The sequence below is a fragment of the Nomia melanderi genome, chromosome 14 (genome assembly GCF_051020985.1).
Source record: "Nomia melanderi isolate GNS246 chromosome 14, iyNomMela1, whole genome shotgun sequence".
In the NCBI taxonomy this organism is placed as follows: Eukaryota; Metazoa; Arthropoda; class Insecta; order Hymenoptera; family Halictidae; genus Nomia; species Nomia melanderi.
The window spans coordinates 1,413,906-1,436,887 of NC_135012.1; the positions used below are offsets into that span (position 1 = coordinate 1,413,906).

The 22,982-nt window shown below is 36.8% G+C and overlaps 3 protein-coding genes across 9 annotated transcripts; 1 reads left to right on the plus strand and 2 right to left on the minus strand.

Annotated features, from left to right (window-relative positions):
* Positions 1 to 800: 800 nt before the first annotated feature.
* On the minus strand, positions 801 to 10,107 carry LOC116428887 (uncharacterized). Of its 5 annotated transcripts, none has more exons than XM_076373750.1 (8): positions 9,930 to 10,098; positions 9,470 to 9,787; positions 7,737 to 7,947; positions 7,531 to 7,654; positions 7,324 to 7,369; positions 5,792 to 5,882; positions 5,507 to 5,704; positions 801 to 5,339 (listed from the first exon to the last, which is right to left on the minus strand). In XM_076373750.1, the coding sequence occupies exons 3-8, from the start codon at positions 7,911 to 7,913 to the stop codon at positions 1,824 to 1,826; spliced, it is 4,152 nt and encodes a 1,383-aa protein (XP_076229865.1). In that variant the 5' UTR covers positions 7,914 to 7,947; positions 9,470 to 9,787; positions 9,930 to 10,098; the 3' UTR covers positions 801 to 1,823. The 5 variants fall into 5 exon arrangements, with proteins under 5 accessions (XP_076229865.1, XP_076229866.1, XP_031836952.1 ...); XM_076373751.1 differs by having other exon boundaries at positions 9,946 to 10,096; XM_031981092.2 differs by lacking the exon at positions 9,470 to 9,787 and having other exon boundaries at positions 9,946 to 10,107.
* Positions 10,108 to 10,242: 135 nt separating this feature from the next.
* dgt1 (KAT8 regulatory NSL complex subunit dim gamma-tubulin 1) lies at positions 10,243 to 14,725 on the plus strand. Of its 3 annotated transcripts, XM_076373755.1 has the most exons (10): positions 10,243 to 11,404; positions 11,497 to 11,659; positions 11,750 to 11,833; positions 12,336 to 12,583; positions 12,662 to 12,843; positions 12,926 to 13,094; positions 13,339 to 13,654; positions 13,736 to 13,858; positions 13,934 to 14,074; positions 14,148 to 14,725. In XM_076373755.1, exons 4-10 carry the CDS (start codon positions 12,342 to 12,344, stop codon positions 14,394 to 14,396), a joined length of 1,422 nt encoding a protein of 473 aa, XP_076229870.1. In that variant the 5' UTR covers positions 10,243 to 11,404; positions 11,497 to 11,659; positions 11,750 to 11,833; positions 12,336 to 12,341; the 3' UTR covers positions 14,397 to 14,725. The 3 variants fall into 3 exon arrangements, with proteins under 3 accessions (XP_076229870.1, XP_076229871.1, XP_031837002.1); XM_076373756.1 differs by lacking the exon at positions 11,497 to 11,659 and having other exon boundaries at positions 10,243 to 11,496; XM_031981142.2 differs by lacking the exons at positions 10,243 to 11,404; positions 11,497 to 11,659 and having other exon boundaries at positions 11,683 to 11,833; positions 13,354 to 13,654.
* Positions 14,726 to 14,944: 219 nt separating this feature from the next.
* On the minus strand, positions 14,945 to 22,612 carry LOC116429034 (zinc transporter foi). Its single transcript, XM_076373753.1, has 12 exons — positions 22,348 to 22,612; positions 19,946 to 20,683; positions 19,443 to 19,507; positions 19,088 to 19,328; positions 18,839 to 19,008; positions 18,566 to 18,766; positions 18,364 to 18,493; positions 17,955 to 18,224; positions 17,683 to 17,859; positions 17,387 to 17,574; positions 17,127 to 17,305; positions 14,945 to 16,980 (listed from the first exon to the last, which is right to left on the minus strand). The coding sequence occupies exons 2-11, from the start codon at positions 20,664 to 20,666 to the stop codon at positions 17,159 to 17,161; spliced, it is 2,310 nt and encodes a 769-aa protein (XP_076229868.1). The 5' UTR covers positions 20,667 to 20,683; positions 22,348 to 22,612; the 3' UTR covers positions 14,945 to 16,980; positions 17,127 to 17,158.
* Positions 22,613 to 22,982: the final 370 nt, after the last annotated feature.

The window sequence follows — 22,982 nt, forward strand, 5'->3', positions numbered from 1 at the left end:
GAGAGATCGTCGCGAAAATAACTCTTCGCGTGCCTATCCTGAAAATGGCCGCGGCATCGTCGACGACGCGCGATCGAATCGCGCGCGAAATGTTGACGAAATCGATACAGGAACGTGTGTTAGTATCCAACAAAGTCGCATACGCATAAATTTTTACAAACTCGTGAACAGTTCCGAGCACACACCGAGAGAATACACTTAATGAGTCTGAGCACTTATAGTCTTACCCTACGTCATCCCATACGATACATATTTTTCACGCGTTTCGTGTACCTATATACGTGTGGGTGTGTATGTGGTGTCTGTGTGTCTGTGGTAAGAGAGTTTGTATACATATATATATTTTTTTTTCTTCTTTTAAGTAACTCCGCAAGTATGCCTAAAATTTCCATTTCCGTTTCGTCCATTTATCCACCCGAGTCTCGAACCGTCTCGGAATTCAACGATCCGATTCAACGAAAACGCGACACACCGGCCCTACCCTTCGGTGAACCCTTTGCCAGCAAAGGAACTTCTTTAACGAGCTCTCTTCTTCGATAACAGGTTGATATTACAAAGAAGACGCGCGCGCGGAAAGGAATAAAACAGAAAACAATTGAAAATGGGCCTACGCTTCCTCTCGCGATTGAGCACGTGGTAAAGACCTATCGACACGTTTTACCGAAAATTTACTTTTCTCCCCGTCTAGTAGTTTGTCTGGCAGTGCTTCGTTCTCGACGACTACGTTCTCCTTCACGTTTCCTTCCTCGTTTCTTTCATTTCGTTGACACTCCGTCCGCGAAATTTTACTCCCCCCCCCCCCCCCCCCCCGTCGCGCGTTAAGTAATCGTTGCGAACTGTTTTCGGAGTAGGAGAAGAAAGAGGATCGTTCCCTTGAAGACAGACTCCCTTCGCTACAGTCTCCCACCCTTCGACAGTCGAATGAATAATCATTTCGATTTGCAAACTGACCGATCGCTCAGCTCTCTCGCGGAAACCGGATCCCGGTCATTCTCGATCCTCTCGCTGGATCCGCGACGCTCGTCGCCGTCTTCTTCGGTTGCCGCAGAGTGCCCTCCTCTTGGAGTCCTAGATCCCGAGGATTACCGGCGGGGGCTGATCACTTCTCACCCCCGCCCGTACGTTCTTCGACGAAGTCTCTCTCTCTCCCGCACTCATTTTAGAAACTACTCTAAGGAGATGCGCTACAGGTACAAAGGTGGAAAGATCGAAACGTGGTGGTTCGTAAACACTATAGGGGATAGAGATCGTACGGCATGCTGCTACTTCTACCATTCACAAAACTGGAAAGGGAGAAGAAGAGGAGGATAGAGGCGGGGTGAAAAGTCTGTCTGTTCCAGCCACTTCGCTTGCCCGTTGCTCGCGTTCGTTCTTATTGCCTCTCTCCCCGGCAAATTTCCAAGGCTATCAATTGCTTCATCTACGAAAAGTAAACGTATTGCACGCGCGGAAAGAATCTTGAAGTCCGTTGTGTCTCTAAAAGAATCGCTGGAAAAACAGCTGATGGCTCGAGCTCGGCATCGGATTCGCAAACGTTAGACGGAACTTCGATTGAATTGATATTTTCGCTCCCAACCGGGGAATTCTAAAAGACCTTTCAGTCGACTATCGGATACAAGGAATTCAAGGATCAACAAACACCGTCGAGCCAACGCAAACTCTCGATTTCCAAGTGTCCAGCGGATCATCGACTGGTCGCTAAAGGGATCGAGTCAACGGCAAGAACGTCGACCAGAGTAACAGAGAAGTGGCTGGCGAATCCAACAGCTACATTGGAAACTACCTCTGAAAGTCCACTACAAGACAGGATTTCCGTACGAACGTTATTCCGGTGGCGGGGGTGGCGGTGGGGAGGAACTAGGGGGCGGTCCGCTCGGCAACGGTGGTGGTGTCTTGGGTTCCTGCCGAGCAGACGGGACTGGGATCATGCTCTGACTCTGTCGCATGTTCGGCGGTAGGGATGGCGGCGGCACGGACGTGTCGATGGCGCCGTCTGGCGTCATGATCACGTTCCCCGTCGGATACATCGGGTACGGTTGCTGGTACTGCGGATAGTACATCACGTGGTCGTATATGTATCCGGCGGGGTTGTAGATCGGGGGCGGGTAATTGGCAAAGAAATACGAGTCCGGCTGGGATTGGTTCACGGGGCCGCCCCTCGAGTAACCTGGATCGCCGCGAGCGGACGATGGATGGGGATGATGGGGATTACGAGCATTGTTACTATTGTAGGTGTCTTGTTGATAGTAGCCGTCGCGCTGGCCGGGAGCACCGTAATGGCCCGCCGATCCTGCTGGTGGTGGACCACGCCCGATATACTGGCGGCCGCCTCTACCGCCTCCACGTACCTTGTTATTGCTGCCTGAACTATAGTGTCTGCCGTTCTGCCGTTCGCCCGGCCGGTGTTGCCCGTATCCCGCCGAGGACATCTGCGATTGCTTCTTCGTGGGCGGTACGCTGGTCGTCGGGCTTTCCTTCATGTCCGAGCCGCGATCCCGTTTCCGGCTCTCGTTCGCGAACTCCGGCATTACGCCGGCCGAGCTGTTCGTTGTCGACGACGCGCCGGTCGAGCTCCGCGAGATTCCATCCGTGCGGATCTTGATCTTCAAGGGTGCCTGGACGACCGACTGGCCGGGCGAGTTTGACACGTTGTCCGCGCCCTTCAGTCGTTCCTTAGGTATAATGATCTTAATGCTGGTGCTCTGAGGCGACTTGTTCTTGTCGACCGGCAGCCCGCTACCACCAGTGGTCCCGGTCGACTCTGTGCTGAGGTTCAGCTTGTCTTTAGGGATGGTGATTTTGATGGGCACAGCGGGTACCGCCTCGTCGCTCGCCTTCTCCTTGTCCTTCTCCCGATGTTTCTCTTTGTCTTTATCCTTGTGTTTGTGCTTGTGTTTCTCCTTACTTTTCTCCTTGTCTTTGTGCTTGTGCTTCTCCTTCTTCTTCTTCTTTTCGCTTCTGTGGTGGTCGGACCGTTTCTCCTCGGCAGGCGGGGCCGGGACCGTCAACGTTGTCGTCGACGTGGGCACCGAGATGATCGATTCCGTGGTGCTCTGCACTGAAACGGAGAGAGCGCTTATATCCACGGTCGAAGCTATCACGGGCTCGCTGACCGTCGGCAAAGACAAGCATTGATTCTGAATGGGAATTTGATGGTCGGATAGCAAGATCGAATGAGACATGGACTGTTGTTGCGGTGGTTGTTGCTGTTGCGGTGCTGGTGGCTGTTGCGATTGCAGAGGTGCTGGCGGTGGCGGTGGTGGTTGTTGTTGCTGTTGCTGCTGTTGTTGCAAGTGCTGTTGTTGGAACTGCTCCTGAGAGATTTGTTGCTGGGTCACTGATTGACTGAACGGCTGCATACTTTGAAGCAGAGACGGCATCGGCGCCAACGGTTCCTGCAGCAACGCGCTTATACTCTGAGCGGACTTCATCGGTGACAGGTATTCCGCTTTAATTTGTTGGTGCTCCATCTTCTTCGATACGTCAGCCTTATACGATTCCTTCTTCACCTGAAACTCTTGAGTCTCTTGTTTCACCACGTTCGTGTCTAGCCCGTTCGTCAGGCCTTGTTGATTCGACAACGCTTGCTGATGTTGCGCGCCGCTGAATCGTGACATCGTCGGCTCCAAGTCGAACGGCTTGATCAGTTCCGGTGGCTTCATATCGTTTGCGATCTGACTGGCTCTACCGTTCGACGATGGATTGTCCCTGATCGGCTGTATCAATTCCGGCACCCTGCCGAGCATTTTCACGGCCTCAAAGCTTGGTCTGTCCTCTATCTTGACTTTGACCGGTTGGCCACCTTCGCTCGCGCTACCCGAGCGATGCCTTTTATGAGAGGACGAGGCGACGTCGCTGGCCGACCGTTTAATTGGAAGCGTTTCCTGCTGCTGCTGCTGCAAGCCCGGCGGACTCGCAAACGGCGAGACTAAATTAAAACCTATAGACGAATCTGATACACGCTCTTGCTTAGGAACTTTAGCCGCCGACGGCGGTGTCTTCTGTTTAGATTTAGGCCTCTGCGAGTGGGATTCACGAGGCGTCGGTACCTTCTCCGGGCTGAATAAGGACTTGTGCTTGCTAGGCGGTGTTTGCAGCACACTTTGCTGGATGTCCGACGAGTTCTTGTCGACCTCGTCGTGCCGCGGCCGTTTCTCCGTTTTCGGATCGTCCAGGTTGTTCAAAGACGCCAGACTCGACGCCTGGGAACTGCCGTTCTTAATGGTGTCTTTCAATATCTGCGACACACCATGTGCGGTGTGCTGGTTCGACACTGTTTTCGAGGACAACGATTTCTGAGAGAGCAACGAGCTTGCATTGGTCGGCGACTTTTCTTGCGTAAACGAGCTTTGGCCGGCGATCAGTTTGCCATCGACTGACACCGCGCCGCTGCTGGTCTGCAGTTTGTCTAGTTGATTGTATTTACTGTGATGGGTCGGTTTCTGCGCGTTCGGAGCGTACGGTGCGTCAAGCGTAGGCTTCGGCGGAGGTAGAGGTTTCTCGATGATCTTCCTCACCTCCTCGCACCTCTGCTCTAGAGTGTCGGACTTCCTCTGCCGGTCCACTCTCGATGGGTCCGGGTATTTGTATGGTTTCTGTTCGCTGTCTTTTCGATGCTCTACAGGCTTATGCCTTGGATCATACATCCTCTTGTCGTGACCCTGATGCTTACTCTCTACGCCGCTTAATCTATGCACACTATGATTATTATTACTAAGTTTCTCCTGCATGTTCCCATGCGACACCGGCTCCTGCAACGCTCCGACGTCAGATCTGTGAGCAACAGAGTCGTTCAAGGAATTCTCCGAGCTCGGCTCCTTCGGCACTGCGTGGCTATGTGAGTGAAGGCTGCTACTACTGCTACTACTGCTACTTGTACCGGTAGAATTGTATTCTCTTTGTAACCTCTGTCTATTAGGATCACGATTTGGTTCCCTAGCTTGGCTATTACTCGAATGTCTTTGCGGTACCGGCTGGCCGACCTTCACTTCCGGTCTATGGTGATGGTTATGATGAAGCGCCTTCTGTGCAGGCGGCAATGGATGCTTATTCAACACGTTTGTACTACATACAGGTTTGTGATGATGAGAATGATGAATATTGATATCTGACGAGTGAGTCATAGCAGCTGCCGTCGGAGCTGATGCTTTCTCTCTTCCCAAACGTTCCCGTTCCTTCTTCTCGCGATATTCGCGGTAGTCGACTGGAGGTCTCGAGGGTGCAGAAGCAAGTTGTTTCTTATCTTCTTGCTTCTCCGTGTGATGAGGTCGATTCGTATGGAATGTTGGTCCACCATCGGCCGTCGTCGCAGGAGACTGTACTTTACGGGGTTCCGCGTCCTAGAAACAAATCCAATAGAATCTTCAGCTTCATCTGTAGTATACAGAGTGTCTTGTAATAATAGCAGAAACATTCCAAGTGTTCGATGCAACATAATATTAATAACATTAATATGTATATATGGAATGTATGACAATGTTAAGAACGTTTGGAGAAAGATACTCACGAAAGGTGAATTTGGTAAACTAGGATGATTGATGCTTGGACTTTGATTGGCGGATATGCTCATGATTTTCCTCTTTAATCTCGAGGGGCATTTATCAAATATATGAAGGAATTCGTCGGTAAGCTCTTGAAGAAGATCAGAAGTCACACTCCTGTCGACGTACCAGAACCAATGCTTTCCTTCTGTACTTTGTGGTATCTATATGAAAACACATGTCAAATGTTTGAATTAATAAATTGTACTTCTTCATGGACATGGTGTAATAATAATTGTAATATAATTTACCTCCCAATTAGACCATTTGCAGGCGAGATGTATGCAGAAACAGGCGACTACCGTTGGCTTGTATTGCAGACACATCGTCGTCAAATGTAAGCTGTAAAGAAGAAATTGTTCTATGAATTCACGGAGGAACGTTAACGTCTCACATACCAGTGACTGTTCCGTATAATATAACCCAGGACGTAAAAAGAACTGTACTATAAAAAGAGAAGTACAAGTTCCATTGAACATGGGTAATATCGGGATAAAACCAGGACGAATTTCTTACGATTCGTTCAAAACGATTGTTTATATTATTTCCAATTAGAACTTTCGGTCTGTGAGTGCAATTTAATTCCAAAGAGTACGTTTCCAAAACAGATGAAAAGAACAACGCATGTTTAATGCAATACTCCTTTTTCGCGATGAGCTATAAAAAATTATATAGATCAAATTTTTACATACGTAATTGTCAGTATATGCCCTACGACACTCTGTTGTATCGTAACAAATTTTACCGAAGTTTGCCCCAACATAATCCCATGATAGAGTGAATAACAGTACCATATTCCATTACATATAAAACATAAAACAAAAAAGTGAAATTATGAAAATTTTTAGTCGATATCTTTCTATGCTCGAGAGAACGTATTATTTTAAGCAATACTATTTTGTTTACAACAAAAGTAGATTAAAAAACCTTGATCCATAATAAATATTTCATCGTTCATTCAATTATTATTTAATCATTGTATGATCCGTTCATACTACAGATTATTAAATAACATTTGAATAAATCTTAGTCTGATTGTAACCCTAACTGTCTCAGTATCGGAACTCTAATATAAATTTTAAAGGTATCTCTAATGCTTATCTCTCTTTTCTCTTTTAATCGCCAAATATCTCTCTATGCATTCATTCATCAAATCACTGCTTTCACATTCATTTCATTCACTCTTTAAATTTGTTTTGTGCATCTACAGCTTAAAAATAAGTGTATGTAAATATAAAAATAAAAACTGGACAATATACCGTAATTTAAGAGAAAACGATCAGTCCTTAAGAATATTTCATTTACCTTCAATTTAAGCAATCCTCATCGTGAACTTAGTTTACGAAATAAACTTCGTTTCGCTTTGGCATACGTTCTCTTTAGAATCAGACATTACCGCGACTGCAACGCAACATTCCTCCCTAAAAGTTACTGTCGACAATTTAAACATTCGTATTAGAACTCAAAAAACGCCATGAAATCAAAGTAAACTTCATCGTGTTATCATGACATGTCATAATGCTTTTCAAGATCACTTTAATTCATAGGAATCATTCGTTAAACCCACTCTTCCTTAAGCTATGCTTATATCATGCAAGCCAATCAAATTTATTCACATAGTTTGATTTCACGTTTACTTTGCTTTCTCATGTAAAACCAGGTCAGAATGTTGCGCCAGTGGCTATTGCCTGACAGTCTTAGCTTGGAAATATGCTCCAGCTGGCATCTATTTGACCAGAAGACTGCTAAGAGTAAGAGATACTAGGAAATAATGTGTAGCCACCTGTTAGATGCCATGAAGTATGAAGTCTGGGCTAAGTCCTTGCTCGCTGTAAAAAAACGTGTAAAGCTTTAATAGAATTTAATATTATAAAATGCTTATAATAGAAATTTCTTCTCATTACTTTTGTTTCTTAAACATTTGTATATGGTTGCAACACGTTTAATTCGTAAAATTAAGAAATAACTAACTTTAATATAATGTATGTACCTTTAACCAGTTGACAACACCTAACAACATGTGTATGGGGATGATCAATGGCCACATCAAACCCCAATGTTTGTAGTAGGACATTTTCATTGAAAACCAGGTCCTGAGCTTGCTCAAGATATTGCTATAAATGACAATGTATTCGAATGATTACATTTGTTGTGCCAAAAAAGCCTTATCTTTCATGTCATTTCCTGGAATCTTACCTCAGACCTGATGTCAGGTGGGGGCTGATCTCTGTGGAGACAAACGTGTGCCATTTTGATAACATGTTCTAACTTGCGCGGTTGTTCTTCTACTTTTGCTGCTAAAAATAGTGCCGCAGCTGCAATTGCATTCCTGTGAAACTGTGACAGCGAGTGGAATACGTAGAACCTGTGCATGTACACTATTGCTGTGTTGATACATAATTGTGATCTATTGTTGACTAATTAAGGAAAACAACAAATAACAAATTGCCTGTTGTATCTTACTTCATAACACGATAGTGGTTACATACTTATTCTTAAATCTCAGGGAACGTTCATTCTATGAAATTATCTTCTGCAAAATTATTTAAAATAAAATATGTTCTTTCTTTGATTGCACTAAATTATAAGAAAACTATACTTAATACTTAAATTATTGACCAATGTTATAAATAAAAAGCATGTGAACAGAATATTAGAAATGATTATTGCATCAACTGAATTTCTCATTACTATATTATAACATACAAGATGCACAAAGCTTTGAATACATCTCTTCATAATACCTTTAAATATTTTATAATACGAATAAAAATATAAGAAAATTATTTAAGATAATCATTATTTACAGAATGATATATATGTTTTAAAGTTTTATAAATCAGTAATATAAATGAAAAAAAGATGAAAAATATGTAAGCAAGAAACTCTATTCAGATATGAAAATACTATTACATTAAATGGTAAGATCAGAAAATAGAGGGAACAATAGATTATACTTAAAAAATTTTATTTAAACTGTAAATTACATTAATATAAAAAACTTGATCAACTAAGTCACAATGTTGTTGTGTGCTCTTGCCTTTTATTTAAAGATCTTCTCCCAGTTTACTTTTTCTTTGTTTATATTATACTATAACAGACTACCTGTATTTTCTAATTCAAATTATTTGCATATATAAATTAAAACTCTAGAAATAACTTACAATAGAGAGAAAATAGAATACAAAAGAAATCAGCATTCTACATATTCATTATTTGTTTACTATATAAAGTTGCTACAAGAATACTGTACACTGCAGAACATAAAAGGAAGAATTGAAACTATAATTCTCTAAATAAATTTCATCTAAAACCATAATCTCGAAATACATCTATGAATTTTCAATTCAAAATGATATGAAGAATCTGTCGAAGTTCTCACAACCGGTATGGCAATTAAGAATTATATGACAAACATGTATCTGAAACATAAAAATATTATAGAGAATATATATGATATTTATGTATCATAACTTGAAAATATCTATAAAACATTTAAAAGACAACAATTTAATTAAATAATTATATCCCGGCAAAGATAGATTTTACATCCATCGAATAAAATGAATAAGTTGTGCTCTCAAACTATATTCATTATCAGATAATAATACCAAGTTCCTGAAATAGTTAAAAATTAATATCCTCCAACAACAAGTAACCCGTTCCCAATGAAATAGTTTTCAATTCAACAATCTATTATCGAATAAACAAGATTCAATGAAACTCATTTCTCCATTACAAAAGAAAGCATCAACGACGACTAGAACAGTATCAAACGCATTAATTGCAATGTCGCTTTCCTTTCATACGTGATAACACAGTCACCGGAAAGCTAGATCGATCCTTGATACAATGCAACAATACGTAAACAAAGATAAACTGAAAATACAAGAGAAATATATACTTGCATAAGGAATATTAGCAGAAACCGTGCCTTTGGTTGGTACTACTGTCAAACTTGGCTTGGCAAACAATGCAGCCTTTCCATGACCCTATTCCCTGTCCTCCTTTCAGCTAACGAAAACTCTTTTAATATTCTCAATCACTCAAACCGTTCTACGCGTGATGCGACCGTGTCGAATCCCACGAAAATCCCGAGATTTGTCGTCCACCAAAGACGCAACGCGACCAAGTCCAATATGGAGAATCATAATCATGACGCGTGACCTCCTCTTTCGCACGTCACTCATGTTTACAACACGTTACGTATTTTCGCGTCTACTCGAAATTCCGGACTCATCAGCAAACTATTACGTAAGGGTAAAGAATCCCGTAAGTGTGAGACTGTTTGAGATGATTTTCTCGGCGTACGGGATCATAGAATGAATGTGAAACTTTGAAAGGGATAGGGGGAAAGGGAGGTTGAGAAACACGCAACCGAACATGCACCTGTTAAAAAGGATACACCACAAGCCGCTGTCCCATATCCTGAATGAAATTCGCCGCCTGCTGCCGGTAGCTCAGTTCCCTATCCGCGTCGATGCCGCATCTTCTGCTCGGCGTGTTTGTAAGCTGTTCTTTCGTAAAGTACCATTTTTCGTCAGCCGCCATTTATATGTACACACAATTCGGTACTAACGATGCGCACTTCACGGCGGTCGCGACGGCGGCAGCGGTGGTGAGCACGAACGCACAACAGCGACACGTTGGAAACTTCACGTCACTACGTTAACCGGAAACTCCACTCCGAGTTCATAGCCGCGCAACTTTTCACAGTGAATCATAATCAAGCACATCAATATCCAAAAGAAAATAGATATTATTTTATTTTCAAGCGTACTCCTTCAAGGAATATTTATATATTTTTTCTTTCTCTATTATTCATGTACGACACCGTCGCTAAAGCTATCGGTTGATTTTTAACGTGGTTAAATAACTCGAAAATAACTCCGTTTTTTAAAATTCCGGAAATGGCCGCTGTTTCTCTTTCTAGTCGGATTATTACGGATTCGCGTCAAACTTCACCGCACTGTATTGGAATCGTGCAGGAAATGAAAGAATCAACTTCATAGATGCTTGAAACGCTTCAATGCTTTCGTATATTTATGATAATGGATTGTCGTAGTTTACAAGTGGTTCTTACGGAATTTCTTGAGACCGTTATTTTTGTTTTCTTTTTTTTCTTTTTTGTTCGAGAATGTTTTTATTTACTCGAATAGTCGTTTTACAAAACAGGATTTCTGTATAATTATAATAAGTTAATAAAATCGTCTGTTCGACGGTGCATCACAGTAACGAGATTTTATTTATTACTTTAAAACTCATTTATAGGGGGCCGCTGCGTTTTTACGTAGGTTTTATTTTTGTTCGTTTGTTTGTCTCGCAAGTTCCTTCGAACGTTTCACGCATTTAAAACACGACGTCGGGTGCGTTGCAATTTAGAACTCGATATATCTATAATACGTTAGGTACACAAGGTAGTCAACGATGTAAGGCGTCAATTATTGCACGGAAATATCCTCCGCACGCATCATTTATTTGTGTATTATTTTTGTTTGTTAAGCGACTTCCGTTTAAATGTTTTTCTCGGCAGGCTATGAGGTTGGTTACAGAAGAAAAAAGGTTATATACTCTGATTCGTAACGATTAGAATGCTTATTTTGACCGCGTCAACGGAATGAAAAATTTGTTCCCACCTCTTACGTAACGATACATGAAGGATACTTAGCATGCGACGGTTTTACGCACTTTCAAAATCTACCCCATCTCATCTGCGAACCATAAAATGCTAGTTTGTCGTTATGTTGCACGAGAAGTTGCAATTCCGTCGGCACAGTTAGCGCAGTAAACGCGTGTACTCGTCCCACGGAACAGGCATCGACGATTCCTTGATCATATGAGCACGTTGCGTTTTGATTTTAACGGTAAATACGCGTGCGTAACGTAAAACCAGCTCGGCTAACACTTTACAACCAACGTCATAACCTACCTGAACTTTTTTTCGGTCTACCGACAGGTATGAATCACGTAGTTTATCAATTAGAACTTTTGAGCTTTAAACTCCCGGAAGTGACGCAACCTTCGTACAGCTAGTAGTATGTGCACGCAGCCAATGTTATCCCTGTAATAGCGTTCCCGTTATCTCGGTCCCACCGAAGGACCCAGTGCCTACCTATCAAGTATTTATTATTTTATTCGCATACAATCTTGGACTTACGGCACGATCGCCACTACTTTACGTTTCACTGTATTATCTTTTCCCTCTGAAGTTTCCAGAAGAACGTTGACGGTGACAAGCGTGAATCAGTTGGCACTGTCTTTCCGTCTCGGAAGATTTTATATAAGTGATCACGGTAAGTTTCTAAAAAGATTATGTCTCGCGGCTTTCTTAAGTCCCGCTGGTTCCCTTTATCGCCGAATTTTCACAAAAACCAATCACATGTCCGCTTCATTCTTTCGAAATCCGTACATACATCAATGAAACTTCATTCAACATCCCACGTACAAAATGGTGGCTAACTACCACTTGTTACAAATATCATTTCCTTAATATCCGTATCTTGGCAGATAATTGGGAATTTCGAGGTGTACCATTGTTTATATTTAATATACTGTTTTTATGTACTCGATAGTCATTCATTTATGGAGTTTTATCGGATAACGAGATAAATGTAGTTGTTTTGATTTCCGATTTGAATAGTCGCGGTAAATTTGAAATAGGAGATTTGTATTCATTGTATTTTGAAAGTTTGTTATTAAAATTGACTGATTCATGGCTTTATTATTGTGATTAGATTATGTGTAATTTTAAAATATTTCTTTGAGCTCATATAGTTCTTATTGTTTATTATACAGCAAGGTATGTTTCGTATCCCAAAAACAATGCCTGTGACTACAACAGCCACAAAAAAACCAAAGCAAACACATGCTTGTTTATATGCATCATATGAATGTACACAGCCTTGCCTTGAAGGATACAATTACTGTGCAAAGCATATTCTTGAGGATCCAAATGCACCTTACAAACAATGCGGTTTTGTGTATAATACCAATGGTAGAAAATGCCAGAACCCAGCACCAAAGTTAGACAGAAGAGATATTTCGTATGTACAATGACTAGATATAGAAAATTAATTTTATTTAACATACTCGTACTTCACATAACCATTTGTTTTTAATAGATATTGTTCTGAACATACTAGAAAGGCTCAAATAGCACGTATAAAGTCAACATCTAGGCATTCATTACCACAAACACCTGAAATGCTTTTACTTAATTTAAGTCATTACGTTAAGCCAACTGATTCAAGTACAGAAGATACGGAAGATGAAGAAGGAAAAGTTAAAGCATTAGATCCTTTCAGTAAGACCACTATAAATTTTTATTCTGCTTAAGAATTTTTAAGTTGCAAGTACTAATTGTGCATTTTAAATTTAAATTTCAGCTGAAGTCGATGCGTTTAGGGTAAATGCAAGTGGTTGTGATATTCTAGACTATGCAAGTTCTTCAGATAGTGATGTTGAACCTACGGTAGTGAGCGATACTTTAAGAGGAAGTTATTTAGATGATAGTGATAATGAAAGTTTATACAGTGCTCAAGAAGATCCCTTAAAGTAAGGATAAGATGCACTACAAAGGCTACAATGTCTAATGTTCTTAAATTTATTCTGTTTGTAGAATATCAGCTAGCATGCTTTAGCTTGAGCAAATCTTTCCAAAACTTTTCATTTTTAATTACATGCAATCTTTGTATAAATATCACATCACTTCTAAAGTTCTAAACTCTCGATACTACTCACTTGACTTTTGTAGCTGCTTTATGCAAAGATAAGAAACTTATTTCTATCAAATAAGTAGTATTAATTTTTTAAGGCATGCAGGAATTTTTACTGCAGAGGAAGTGATATATATTGCAAGGGAGAAACTGATTCGACTACAGTCACTTTATATAGATCAGTTCAGAAGGCTACAGTACACATTAAAAGAAAAGAGACGAAAATATTTACATGGACTTAAAAAGGAAAAAGAAACGTTATGTGCCATACATGATCAACCAAAGGAAACTGCAAAAGAAAAAAAGATGTATGAGAAATTAAAAGCTTTGAATAGATATCATAGGCGGAGTGGGGTTGAGGCTATTCTATATAGAAAATCATTAGAACGTAGAGCACAGGTAATGTATGAATACACTATGTTTTTATAATTATCTGTAAAATTCTTTTCAAGTTAAAAAAAACTAATTAATCTGTTTTAGGCAACCGAAGGACCTGCACAAAAAATACCAAGTGTATCAAAATGTATTTTCACAGAAGGTGGAGTGAAATGTGGCGAGAGAACTCTTCCTGCTGCAAAACATTGTCGCAAACATATTCTTAAAGTCAATTGTTTATTATTATTATTATTATTATATTTTGAAAAACATAATTCTGACAAAATCATATTGCATTAACAGGATCAACATCAAGTTTTGTTTAAAGCTTGTGGAGCTGTCAGGGCAGACATAGAATGTCATGAACCAGTACCTGTCATTTTTGATACAAATTGCGTATTCCATATGAATTTACCATCCGAATGTAAATTAGAATCTATGAAGGTAAGTATTTAAATAATTTTATCATAATTATGTGTACTGATCAGAAAATTATAAGCACAATTATTTAAATCAGTTTAAAGAGATAAAACCGGAAGTACCAGAAATGTCGATAACAGATAGTCAATCTATGGAGATTGATGTAGTTGGTGAAATGCAAGAAATTGATCCAGACGATGATATGGCTGGATTGATGAGGGAGATGAGTGATGCTGCTCACATAAAGCCAGCATTTAATGAAAGCTTAAATAGTGAAGCTAGCACAGACACTGCATTTAGTTTATCTGCACAGATGAGTGATAGAGATGATCTTGTATCCGTATGACAAAATATTTTTCTATGATCGCTAATAATTGTTAATATCTGCTGTTAAATAATTTCGAAATAATTATCTGAACGAAGTGACGTTACTTAATGAGATCGGAGTACTACAGTAAAAAGCTTTATTACAATTATTTATTAAACGGTTAAACGCGAGAAAAATAATTTAAACAAGAGATATGTATTGTATAACAACAGATATCACGTTAACTGTACAGTTTCTGGAACTATGCTTCATTGAATTCGTACGTGTATATTTATTTCATTTGTAAATATTTCACTCGCTAACATTCTTTTACTAATCAGTCTAAAAAAATAAAAAGGATAATCATTCGTAATCTATTTCTTAAACCCTACATACTATATCTTTTTCCTGGAATTAAACAATTTTTTTATAGATAAAATAGATGTAGATTTAATAAAAAAATATTTTTAATTCGATGTAACCGACAAGACAGAATTATTAAGCTATTTATTAAGACATTTATTATACATGATAATTTTTTTAATATTATCGCAAATTTTATAATTATTGCAAAAAATATACTATAATAAGTTTTATTTATTAAAGCAATTAAGGACAGTTCTTCTAAAAATAATAAATTTTAAGCAATAAAATATTTCTTCAAGTAAAAACCAACAAATTTATCATTGCTATTACATGTAAGGAAAATTACAACTACTTAGGAAGTATAATAATATGTAAACACGTATTAATATGTGAAAACTAACTTTTATACTTAGCGTTTGAATTTTTACAAAAAAGCGCAAATTATTCAGTTAATTACATCAGTATTAATATAAGATGCAATTTAAGATAAAGTGTGCGCTTACAAGAATACAACGCTTTTTTTCAATTTTTACATTTTCTGTAAAAAAATACATTGCTATCGACCGTAGCATTAATATCAACATACAAAAAAATAATTGTCATAAGTAACTTACAATAAGTACATGAGGTTTTTCCGCAATTTGGTTGTTTAAATGGTACATTTTTTTAAGTAATAGAAAAGGTGCATACTACATATTTGCACGGATATTCTACTTGTTTAGGGTAGTTTCCACGATAAATGCAACAGATCAAAAAAATTGTATGTGACATTTTTTAAAAAAAAAGTAAATCTCGTTCTAAACACAATTTTGGAAAATTAAAAAATGTATAGATCAACTTCTTTTTTTTTCACGTTCATTGATAAAGTTATCATTAGTTTATGCGAGTACAGCTAAAAATATTTAGATTTATAGCTACAATTATTTGGATTTTAAGTTTCAATTGTATATTACGGTATGACATGCAGATATGTACATAGAATTATAAGTAATTACCCATAAAAAAAGCTTGGTAATTACTGTGACAGTATGAGAATACTTTAAAAATTTTAATATTATCCAATCATTTGTGAATGGTGTAGTATTTTTTTGTACCATTTATGTTCATTTAGTTCAATATTTGACAAAATTACTTTGATGTGCAAGCGTATCTGTCATTAGATAAAATTAGAACATGCTACAGAGTTACCTGTAAATACCTTATTTCATAAAATTTGTTTCCATCAATTATTAAAACAAAAAGTCGCATATGCACCTTTTTTTGTAGCATCATAAATCGAAACTTTGTATATAGTACAATGTAGAACAATTATAATACAAGAGCTTAACTGAAGGAGCACCGAAGTTTTAAAATTGAACGTATCTGTAAACTCAATAAAATGCAATTGTGATCAACGAATATATCTAGTTTTTTATAATTTCATATCGTTTTAATACCATTATCTTTTTTTAGCTTTATTATAAGTTTTATGACTCAACTAACATATATCTACTTTGAATTTAAAATTATCTTAAAAGATACAGAGGACTTTGATAATTTCAATAATACATCTTTGACGACAGCATTTATATGTGATACCGATTCAATTAAGGGGTATTTATCTGAAATAGTATCTAAATTATTGTACCAAGACAAAGGATGCAATTATTAAATATATCAGAATTAAACTTGGGAACTAATAGTTATAAAGCATAGACAAATTGTGTAAATGCCAAGCAATCGGTGGTAAAATTAAAATTGTAAATTTCAATTTGTTTGTTGCGTAATTATTGCAATTGTTAGGATCGTAAAACATTATTTACAAACAAAAATGTTTATGTAAATTTTGTTTTCAAAGATACTTAATTGTAGTCAATTGATAATCGCATGACATTTTCACGAATTCATTTAATTGTAGTAAGCAATATATCAAAGACTATCCAATAATAATTAACTATATTTACCTATCTTCATAATGTTCTGTCCAATAAATTTCAAAGTATTTAAATCTTAGTCTCGATCCTTGCATTTTATGTTACTTTAATAGAACACAATATCTCAAATACGATTTCTAACAAGTATACTTCAAATATTGTCGTTGTATTTGAATTATCTAAGTTTCTTCAAGTTGCCTATTTCATTCGTTCTTGTGCATCGAATACTCTTAACGTTATAAATGTTATAAAACATTTAGCATTTATTCCGTTATAGTACCTTATTAAGTGTTTTTTTTTCTTTTTAACAACAAAGTATGCTGCTGTCAACAGAAAATCTTACGCTAGACATACAAAGAAGGAAAAATAAATTTGTTTGTTATCTTATAGCGAAAGTAAATGTTGTTTCAGTAAGAACTCATAACTAAAGTTTTATTGACTCAGGTAGTGACCTATACAAATAGGTCCATAGGCAGTATTGCAAGCTTACCATTGTTTAAAAAGTTGTCAGTCGTTGTAAATTTAATCACTGAACATAGTCTTAAGATCGTGTTCATAAAGTGCTATAATTAACATTATTCCAAGGCCACATGATAGCCCTAACCCTTGTAGAATACATTGCCATTGAGAACTACGTTCTGCAGAATGACTTGAAGATAATTCTGGAATCTAGATTAAATATGGTATATCATTAAACGGAGTAAGAATCCGATTAAATCGTTAAAGAAAAACAAGACAAATACCACTTACCATGTCTACTAATGCTATATATATAAACATTCCTGCAGCAGCTGCGAACATCCAGCTACTCACAGCAGGAGTGCTACCCAATAACACACCAAATATCATTCCAAATAAGCAGAGTACGGAAGATAACAGATTATAAAATACAGCTTGCTTAGCGCTCATTCCGGCTTTTAACAAAACCGCGAAGTCCCCTATTTAAAGAAACAAATTAATGAATGTATTTATCAGACATACATTTGAAGTTTATATTTGATTCGTGTATTGACTGATTACATAATACGTAGAAGTTAATTTAATACCTATTTCGTGAGGTAATTCGTGGCAGAATACAGCTATTGCCGTTGAAAAACCACCTGCTATGTTCGCTGAAAAAGCAGCACCTATAGCCATACCATCTGTAAAGTTATGCAAACCATCGCCCATGACTACCATCCAAGCAACGCTTGACATAGATTCTGGTGCAGAATGTACATGACCTAATGAAAAAAATAAAATGATTAAAAATGGAATCTATGAATTAAAATATTTAATGTATAAGTAACGAAGTCGAATAAAGTAAATTGAATTATACCATGGGAATGAGTGTGTCCATGATGTTTGGTTTCATGTTCGCGTATAATAACAGTATAACTTTCAGATTTGTTTAGTGGTATGTCAGCACCATCAGTATTTTTCTTAGTATTTACAATTGAATCGTCTAATCTCCAGTCTTCATTTGGTTTCTTTTCCACATCATTCGTCATTATTTTTGAAACTGAATTGCAGTTTGATGTTAATGGTTTTTCCTCTTCGATAACGGGAGGTCTTTCATGATTATTGTGTTGACGATTATGATGATTATCTGGGTAATAAATATTCTTTTTATAAAGAATTAATTATCCCTTTTAACAGTGATTAAAATGGACAATGAAAAAGATTAATTGGACAAAAGAATTGAATTATGTGTATCCAGCGCAAAGAAAGTAAATATGATATTGTACCTTGAGTATCAGTGTTAATTTCACCATAACAATAAGGATATGATGAATATTTATGTTTGCACAGTTTCTCACCAACGACATTGCTGTTTGGTCCATCTGTTTCTCGCATTACTCTAACACGCGAAGGGAGCTGAAATGAATCATATAATTATACTCTTTTAGTCACATCTATTTCTTTTTCGAATATAAATATTATATTTACCTTATTCCGACGTTGTCGAAGCTTTCGCCATTCTGCTACTAATGTTAGAGCTTTTTCAGTAAAAAAAAATAGTACGAGCCCCATCATTGCAACTACCCCTTTCCACATATTTATATTATGTTGTTCTTTATGATCCATATCAGCATGATCGTTATCATCGTGACTGTGATGATCGTGACTATGATCATGGGACATCATTGCCTGCAATAAAAATACAGCTGTCATCTTACGTCGATTATTACATATTATTGTATTTTTAGTAGAAAATTTTACATGAGGTAATAAATGAATTAGAGCGTCACCACATAATGTTCCCACAGCAAGAGCAACCAGAAACTGTAGCAATTGATGATAGTAAATTTTACCCATAAAAGGTATAACAGCTACACCAAATAAACCACAAAGACTTATTATTAGAATACTGATTATAGAATAGGCCCACACTAAAATGAAAAAATAGAAAGCTATATTTAATATCTTACAATAATTCTAATGATTCATATGTACCACTATTCTTTTTACCTTGAACCATATTACGTGATACATCTTCTCCAAGGTATTTACTAACTATTACTGGTTTATAGTTCTCTGGTACAAGAATGCATCCATTTCTTTCTGAACTCGATTCACCTGCTAATTGGTAAACAAGAGCTGGACACACACGTTCAAAAAGCCAACTTGGTAATGTTGTATTATTATTAGTGATGGAATTGTAGGGCATATCTCTTGCAACAGAACTTAATAATTCTTTGCTATTTAAGCACTGAAATTATGGGACAGTCATGTGTGAGAATTATTTAATATATGTATTAGAAGAAAGAGTGTGTTCAATTTTTCTATAATAAAATGTAATCACGAATATTAAAATTCATCTTACCCGCTCTTTCCTAACACCATTCTCATAGTCTGATAGGCCATTATTTTGCATGTTCTTGGATTTCTCTGTAATAAAACATTTATGATACAGATTATCTCTTATAATCAATAAAAGCAATGTTAAATTCAGCTATGTTATTTTCATTTTTTCCCATGGTAATTTAGTGTGAACAGGTTTTAATAGAGAAGCAGTTCAATTTAAATCAATTACTTATTGATTTAGGTAACTTAACAGATTCATTGAGCAGAAGTTTCGACCTACAAATTAAGCTAAATTATTATTATTAAAATGATTCTTATATAGAATCAACTTAAAAGGTATGATTAAAGCTGATGTATGCAGATACATTAGAGTAGATTTATTATGATTGATAGGTTGTTAATTGATAATTAAAAGTAATATGCTGATATCAATTGTGTATCACGTATTGAATTATGCTTTTTTTCTCACATATATAATCCACATCATGGTGTACCACATGAATAATGGAAATAATAACTCACCTAATGGATTTTCATGACTAGTAATAGTATTAAGGTCCTCCAATTTAGATATATCTGTTAATAATCTCAATAATCCTAGTTTTCTTAATAGCTTCTCAAAACCATCCATTGTCACGCTAGTACCATCTCCATAAGTTTCAAAAATTTTTTTCATAAAGTATTTTTCATCTATAACATCTACATTTCTTTTCCTTCTGATCACAGTGATAGGACTGGGATTTTTTGTAGATCGTATAGATTTCAATTCTTTATTGTAATTTATTTCAGTCTGTCCTAGTCTCTCCATTATTTCTAAATCTTTTAAAGTTGTAAAACTTTCCTCTATCGCTGGAACATGAACAGCTTGAACATTTTTGTCAACCTTCATATTCTGTAAGGTTTTTCTTTTAGTATGAACTTCATCCGTAGATGGCACTAATAGATTAGGTATTTTATTAACATTACTATTGTTTAATACACTATTAGAAAATTTAACAGCACCATTCTTATAAGTGCCTAAATTATTTATATTTGTTTTCTTATTATCCTTCTCCTTCGATTCTTTAAATTTCATTAGCAACCATGATGGCTGTAGCTGCTCATTAGGTCCTGGTAAATTTTCAGAGTTTACAGAATTATGAGTTTTCTGTCCCGCAGTTGACAATTCGGTGTGTGCTGAGCAAGGGTTATGCGTGGCGCATAAAACGCACACTACGCAAACTGTGACAAAATGATGCGACATATTGAATTACCTGTAAACTAAAACCAAAAGTTATAATTTAGATACGTGTTTATTTCATTTCTTAAAATTGATGAATCCTGGTTGTATATCAATGTAAACACTTACGTATGGCTATTAACTATTATACATAACTAAATGTATATCATTTATTACGCATTGCAATCATACAGTATTTGAAAACCAATGAAACGGAGAATGACTATCAAACTATTATGTCAAATAGGAAGTAGCTATCTATGTACGTAATAATTCTAGTGATAATGGGTACAATTATAGATATAACTGTTATTGAATCTTTTACTGAGGAAATTATCAACAGCATTCACAATTCGTTAATGAAATGTAATTTGCATATATATAAACAAAATTTTTGTAAATATCAATTACATTAGCACCTTCATATTTGACTTCATTCTGAATGGATAATAATAGACAATACTATGCACAATTTATTGAAAAGATCAGATTATATATATATATTCTACAATAAGTTTACAAAAATAATTTTCAAAAGACACAAGAAAACACATCTAGCATTTCTAGCAATAAAACTTTTTATAGAAGATAATTCTAAAAATATCATAGGCTCCTATTTATAAAAATCTGAACAATTGGATTAGGATCAATACAGATATCAATTACACAGATAAGATTCATACAAGATTATTATGATCTTAGCAATTGATCTAAATTTAAATAGTGATTAATTCTATTTTCAGAAATGAGACTGTTTTTGTGATAGTAAATATATCACGAACTAAAATTATCCGTTGCACTAAAATTAATATACCCGCGACTTTATCATAAAATTATTCAAACGTCAAAAGCGAATTAACATATGATTTACATTAAATTATATAAAAATAGACTTCGTCAATTTTCCTATCCACTATTACATTTAAAATTTCCTCAACATTTCTCAATACAAAATATTGCCGAAATATTCAATGCTGTTTTATTTCATGCGTCAATAAACTCTCGTTTGATTAATTTTAACAACAAAACGATAAAAAGAAAAAAAAGGAATCAACATAAAAATATGTCCATATCTCGCGAACCTGTACCACCAATTAACAAAGTTGCGAATGAAAGAAACTACAATGTATAATAATCGTGTTCGAATCACATGCATATTAAATTTATCATGATATAAGTACTACCATATAAGTGCAAAGCAGAAGAATCGCGGGTAAACAACTAGCACACGTTCACTGGCTATGGAGATTAAAGCGGCCGACACAGACATAATTAATCGTAGTTCGTGAATAGATGTAGAATTCGGCAGGCGACAGTGAAAATCATGTTTTCCGCATGGAACGCCGGATAAAAGATTTAAAATATACAGCGCGGATTTGATCGTAACCGAAATAGTCGAGATGTTCGATCTTGCGGACGCTCCGTCAAAAACCGTATTTTTAGCTGTCAAAAAGAGAAGGAGACCCCGTGGTTGTCGCTCTCCTCACCCTACCCCGCGGATTACAGTCCATGACAGAATTTGGAATTTAGGTTAGAAAGGCGGCCTCTTACTTTAATGTAAAAAAAAAAACAAGAAAAACGGTATGTCAAGTTTTGACTCGGGATTCGTCGGTTTTTGTTGGCACAGTAAAGCCGAGCGAGGACCGCTGGATCATCGAAAAGCGTATATATATACATATATGTACACGTACTGTCATGTAATTACCTTTATTCGATCAGTGAAACAAAATTCCCGCTAGGAAGTGGCATATGCTAATTGATCGGGACGCGCTCCACCAGCTTGCGGAAAGCTCGCGAAGTCCAACGAAAACGTGAGAGAAGGAACCTTTAGAGAACCGTCACTGTCCTCTTTCTTCTCTCCTCGACCAACCGCCAAACCAACTTAGCCGCGTGTGAGCAACAAGTATACTATGAACGTTGCTGATCCTTGAACAGAATGGCAAACTCTTAAATTAGGATTTACTCTATGCTCGGAGGTTACGCAATCGCTAACACATTATACGCACCGACGCGACGCGACGCAACGCTTTTTATAGTAACTGAATTATGTATCAGGTTGGTACGTTAGGAATTTACATCTGCTTGTGTTCACTAAAGCACAAATACAAATATGAAATATTCTGTGAACATAAATGGAAATGGAAATATAAAGTCTCTTTTATGATAAAAATATTTGATTTGATTAAATTTTATTTATAAAATCTTTAATATTTTACGATTTGAAAATTATCGTTCACTTAGATGGTATTGGCTTTATCGTCACTTAGAACGTTTTGAATTAAACAATAAATTGATGGATTATCTTTATGTAAATATTAATTAATTTTATAATCATGTAGT